This window comes from Octodon degus, unplaced genomic scaffold, assembly GCF_000260255.1.
Source record: "Octodon degus isolate 3935 unplaced genomic scaffold, OctDeg1.0 scaffold00036, whole genome shotgun sequence".
Classification (NCBI taxonomy): domain Eukaryota; kingdom Metazoa; phylum Chordata; class Mammalia; order Rodentia; family Octodontidae; genus Octodon; species Octodon degus.
The window spans coordinates 2,084,904-2,090,557 of NW_004524612.1; the positions used below are offsets into that span (position 1 = coordinate 2,084,904).

Here is a 5,654-nt window from a genome sequence, read left to right on the forward strand (position 1 = left end):
ACTCCTCTGGGAGATGCAGCCTTCCAGCTCCGCCGCACTGTCCAGGACTCTTTTGTCCCTAGTACTGGGGAGTGAAGCTTGGGAGTGCTGATTGTTGTTGAGACTCCCTAAATTACCAAGCTGTCCTTGAACTTAGGACTCTCGGACTACAGCCACCCTAGAATGTGGGATGGCACCTGTATCCCACCACCCTGGCTAATGAGGTTTTTGTTTTGTGCAGTACTGGGGAATTGAACCAAGGGCCTTTGCACTAAGCTACATCCCAGCCCTTCATTTGGTTGTTTCAAGTGTTCCCCTATGCAGGCCAGGCTGGCCTTCCAGAGTTTGAGTTGCCCAGCCTGGGGTCAGACTTGTGACCCGCAGGCTTTGGGCTCCCATCCTAGGCCCCCACAGCCTTTTAATCTATTTAAAAGGGCCTCCTGGGTACACTTCAGCCAGCTTTTGATGCCAGTTTTCAACCTGTCCCCACATGCAAGGAGAGACCTAAGCCCTGCTAAGTTACAGAACACACCAACAGCCTCTCAGCTGTGTTCGCCCACTCCTCATCACTGCCAGGCCTGGCCCTGTTGTCCTCCACACAGTGAGATACCAGACCAAGCCCAGGACCTGCACACTGCAGGGAAGCGCTTTGTCACTGAGCTACCTCACCAGATGACCATTACTTTCAAATGCATCTCTCAGCTGCAGGGGCAAATTCCTCAGGAGGCTGAGGCAGGAGGGTCACCAAGCCTGGACATTTGAGCAAGAACCTGTGGCAAAACTAAAAAGGGAGGCAGGGCGGGGTTACAGCTCAGTAATAAAGCAGCCCTGGCCTCAATACTCTGGAGACAGAAGTGTAGAGAGAAAAGAGGCACTTTAAAGTGCCTCTCACCTAGGTGGCCTTTGAGTGCATGTCCATACTGTAGTTTACTGTCCTCGCCTCCTGATGGACTTGAATTTAACTCTACTTGTCCAGGTACCTGAGCCTGCTGTGGTACGAAGCATTGCTTAATTCATTTGTGTGGTTCAATCCTCGGCACCAGAAGAAAAAACAAAGGTCTTCTTTTCCTTAATTTATTTTTGAACAGCCACACAAATCACCAGGGAACTGTGTGGTGTCTCAGCACAGTACACATCATGACATTTACAACCTGTTCAACAGCTGCCCCCTCATTTATCATTTCTTTATGTAGCTCACTGTGAAGGCTCTGGATTCAACTCCCAGGATAGAAAAAACAAAAATTACATCCTATGCGGACATATGCCTTGCACGGCATATATAATAAGTATTAGTACAAAAAATAAAACAAGGGGTCGCCAGGCACAGCGACACTCACTAGCCGCTGGGAAGGAAACGGAGACAAGCCATCCAGGTAACATAATGAGACCTAATCTCACAAATGTAGCTGGGCGTGGTGGCACACACCTGTAATCCAGGGATCACTGCCAAGCCTGAGACCAGCCCGTGCGAGAGTGAGCTCAAGGCCAGCCTGAACTGCAGAGTGAGACCATCTCAGAATGACAACCCCTCCCCCCCAAAAAAACAACCCTTACCAACACGGGAAAAGCTCGCACTAGGCCAGCCCCTTCATTCTGCATTTATAAGCCAGAGCGAGTAAATTCAAAAGTAACACGAGCTTCGAGGAAGCCGGGACCTGTTCTCGTCCACACTGCAAGCCAGATAAGCATGCTCTCTCCACTTGCTCTTACAGGTTTGAAAGCACCAAGACCATGGCTCAGTGTTTAGCACGGGCCTGATATGGGCCAGGCCCTGGGTTCAAACCACACATGCCGGGCATGGTGGCACACACCTGTGACCTCGGCACTCAGGAGGCTGAGGCAGGCAGGTCACTGTGAGTGTGAGACTGGCCTGAACTGCACAGGAGACCTGTCTAAACTAAAAAAAATTTTAAAAAACCCCAAAACCACTGGGGCCAGGGAGATGGCTCAGTAGTATAAGCGCTTCCCTGGCAAGCTCAAGGGTGCTTGAACTGAGTTGAATCTCCAGTTCTGCACCCAAAAAAAAAAAAAAAAAAAAATCATGTGCCACAAACTGAAAACAGAAGTGAAATGGAATCAAAAGCTTATCCCAACATAATTCAAGTACAAGAAGGCCCCGCAGGCAGAGTGGGGGCAGAGCACACAGGAAACCCCAGCACCTCCAAATGCAGTGAGCTCACATGCTCGAGTAAAACATTATCCACAGGGAAACCCCACCTGCCAAAAGTGCTCAACCTGCCAGGTGTGGTGTCCTAACAGTCGCCTCAGCCCTCGGGGAGGCAGAGTCAGGAGAGGCACAAATCCAGTCCGGCAAGAGCAGCTTAATTTAGTACGATCATCCAAAAAAGAGAAAAGGGGGCTTCTGTGGTGCTTGGCCCTGGCAGGTGTGGTGTGCAGGGACAGAGCACCTACCTCTGGTGTTGAGGCTGCTGACGGATGAAGCACTCCGCTTAAGCCCACCAAGGTGACCTAGCCTCAGCTGGCCCTGGGAGGGAGGCTTCACTAGGCCCCTAGAGCTGTGGCCCCAAATGAAGCTTGCTTCTTACAAGCGGGGAAACCGCAAATAAGGCATGCAATGAGGGCCAGAGATGCTTCCATTCAGCCGGTCCGGCTGGCTGTCGGACACGCACCTAGGATCCCAGCGGCGTGAGAAGCTGAAGCAGGGCTGCAAGTTCGGCCGGCCTGGGCAAGCTAGCAAGTTCCTAGCTCAAAAATAAAGGGCTGGGGGTGTAGCTCACTGCAACGACCCTGTGTTTCATCCTCACTATATTAAAAAACAACAAAAAAAAACCTTTTCTCAGTTACACAGACAAAAATACTCAGTGAGCTTACACACTTGAGTAAAAAATTATCCACAGGGATACCCTGCCTGCCAAAAAAAAAATGCTCAACTTGCCAGGTGGGTGCCCTACAGCACTTCCTGATTCTCTTTCTAGCATTATAATTTTAAAAACAAGTCTGGAGCCTGGAATGCAGCTCAACAGCAGAGTACATGCTCAGCTTGCAAAACACTGGGCTGTGCACCTGCGATCTCAGCACTCGGGAGGCTGAGGCAGGCGGGCCCCTGTGAGTCTGAGACTAGCCTGAACTGCACAGGAGACCCTGTCTCAAAAAACAAAAACAAAACAAAACAAACAACCCCCCCCCCATACATCACATACCAAAAACTGAAAGAGAAATGGAACCGAAAAGCTTATCCCAACATAATTCAAATACAAAATAGGGCCCCGCAGGCAGAGTCCAAGGCCATCCCCACCATGGCCTAAAATAGGGTGAATACTAAAGGGGAAAAGTGCGGCTGTGCTTACTCCCCGAAACGCTCCCTGAGGATCCTGAGCGACTTGGATTCTGGACCGAGGTAGAAGTAGGGCCTCAGAGGCCCACTGAAGGAGTCGCTGAAGGTGCAGATGTGTGCGCCATCAGGCATGTCATAGAAGGTCACCTCGCCCAGCTCGTAGTCCAGGAAAATGCCCAGGGTGCGGTCGCGCACCTCCAGCTGCAGCTTGGCTGGCCTGGCTCCTGGGGCCTCATAGCCTCCCTGCTGCAGCAGCTGCAGGCGCCAGCAGCCCTGCCCGGCCCGCCGACCCTTGGAGGACTGCGCAGCCCTGCACACCCCCACGGCCCACTGCGGCACATCACCCACCTCCACCTGCCAGAAGTGGCGTCCAGAGTAGAAATCTGGGAAGCCCAGCACCACGGCGCTGGACCTCTTGGACACACGGGGGCTTCTTGGCCTCTTCTTTGTAAACTTCACGCACTTTCTGTCGGGGGAGATGAGCAGGTTGGGGTAGGACATCTCAGGGTCCAGGATGATGTCGACACGGAACTCCCTCCTGATCTTCTGCAGCTCAGAGTACTGCGGCGGGAAGTTGCAGGCTTCACGCGGCAGGTTGATGGAGAAGATGGGCGGGCTGATCTCGCAGTCAGAGCGCGGGTAGAAGTGCTTGATCTGTGCCAGCAGTTCCACTTCTGACAGCGAGCTGTGGCCCTCCACCCTGGCCAGCAGGCTCTGCATCGTGGCCCGGTAGTTAGTGAAGGCCCTGATGTTGTCTTCCAGCTGCTGCTGGATGTGCCGCTCCTCCTCCGCCAGCCGCTCGAAGGCTGCCTGCTGCTCGCGCTCCAGGAACTGGCCTAGGAGCTGCACCTCGGAGGCCAGCTTCTGCCTGCGGGCCTCCGCCTTCTCGTGCAGCTCCAGGGGCGCCCTGCTCTGCGCGCTGATGAGCTTCTGGGTGTCATCTGCCTGCTTGCGCAGCCCCTTGGCGTAGTTGCGCAGCTTCGCCCGGTGCCGCTGGGCAGCGTCTACCAGGGGGCTCACGCGGTGGTTGCTGTGCTCGGGGGACACACACTGGGGGCACAGCACCTCCAGCTCTTCTTCACAGAACAGCATCAGCTCCTGGCCATGCTTCTCGCACAGGGTGGTCTTCTCCGACCGCCGCCTCTTGCCACAGCTGCTGTGCAGCCTGCGGGCTATCTGTACCATGCGGCCCAGCTGCGTGTTGCTGCGGTAGTAGCACTCCTCGCACTCGAAGCGACACACGGGGCAGGGGAACTTCTCGGTGAAGTCTGCCCACGTCTGCCGGATGCAGCGGCGGCAGAAGTTGTGTCCACACTCGATGGTGACAGGGTCTGTCAGGTCATCCAAGCACACAGGGCATTTGGTCTCAGCCTGTAGCCGCGCGAGGGCTTCTGACACAACTGCCATTGGGCCGGGGCTTCGTGTCTCTGTGGGACTCGGGAGGCTTTCTTGAGGCCTTGGCTTCTGGGCTGGGGCTGCCGGCAAGGCCCCTAGAGTCTTCAGATGCTGATATCCTGCTGTGGACAAGTGGGGGCCCTGTTTATTCTAGGGGCCATGCCCCAGGTCCTGATCTCATCCTTGCACCTATGCCCTCAGCCTGCAGCCCAGCTCATCCTGGGTCACTCCAGGCAGAGGCAGGCACAGGCTCAGTACTTTACCTTCGACTTGCACATCAGTATAGGATGACCATGCTCCTACACCTGCCTTCTGGCCAACCATGGGTCTGTGCTGCAGCGTTGTTTCTGTGGCGCTGGGAACAGATTCTGGGGATTAACCTGGAGCTCTCCACAGAGCCACGTCTCCTGCCTTTCTACTGAGACATCACCTCACCCACTAGGTGCTTGGGCTGCAATTTTAATCCTCCTGCCTCTGCTCCTCATAGACAGGTATTTCTTGGGCTGGGCCTATAGTTCAGGGCTTGTCCGGAATGTGCAGAGCTCTGATACCCACCCAACCCAACACATGAAGGAAGGAATGAAGTGCCCTAGGCACAGAAGCCAGACCCTACGCATGAGAGGTAAGCAGCACTCTATCACTGAGGTTTGACCTAATTCGCAAATAAAAGTATCTTTGGTGGATCAAAATTCATATCTAGCTGTGTGTCCTGGCACAAGCCTATAATCTCAGCACTTACAGGGCTGAGGCAGGATGATCACTGAAGTTCCAGGCCAGCCAGCTCTGCAGTGAGTTCAAAGCTAGTCTGAGTTATGTAGTGAGATCTTGTCTCAAAACAAAACAACAAAAACAACAACAATAACAAAAACCCATCTGCAGCAGGGTGTGGTGGTGCACACCTGTAATCACAGCACTCAGGGTCAGGCAGAATGGCCTCCAGTTCAAGGTCAGCTTGAACTACAAAGACACTTAAAAAAAACAAAAC

The 5,654-nt window shown here is 53.8% G+C and overlaps 1 protein-coding gene across 1 annotated transcript; it reads right to left on the reverse strand.

Annotated features, from left to right (window-relative positions):
* Positions 1-3,283: 3,283 nt before the first annotated feature.
* Positions 3,284-4,681, reverse strand: LOC101567187 (putative tripartite motif-containing protein 75). The gene has a single exon (XM_004630716.1). The coding sequence runs from the start codon at positions 4,679-4,681 to the stop codon at positions 3,284-3,286; it is 1,398 nt and encodes a 465-aa protein (XP_004630773.1).
* Positions 4,682-5,654: the final 973 nt, after the last annotated feature.

Excerpts from the sequence above, each read along its gene's own strand:
- LOC101567187 (XM_004630716.1), bottom strand. The coding sequence starts at position 4,681 with ATGGCAGTTGTGTCAGAAGCCCTCGCGCGGCTACAGGCTGAGACCAAA.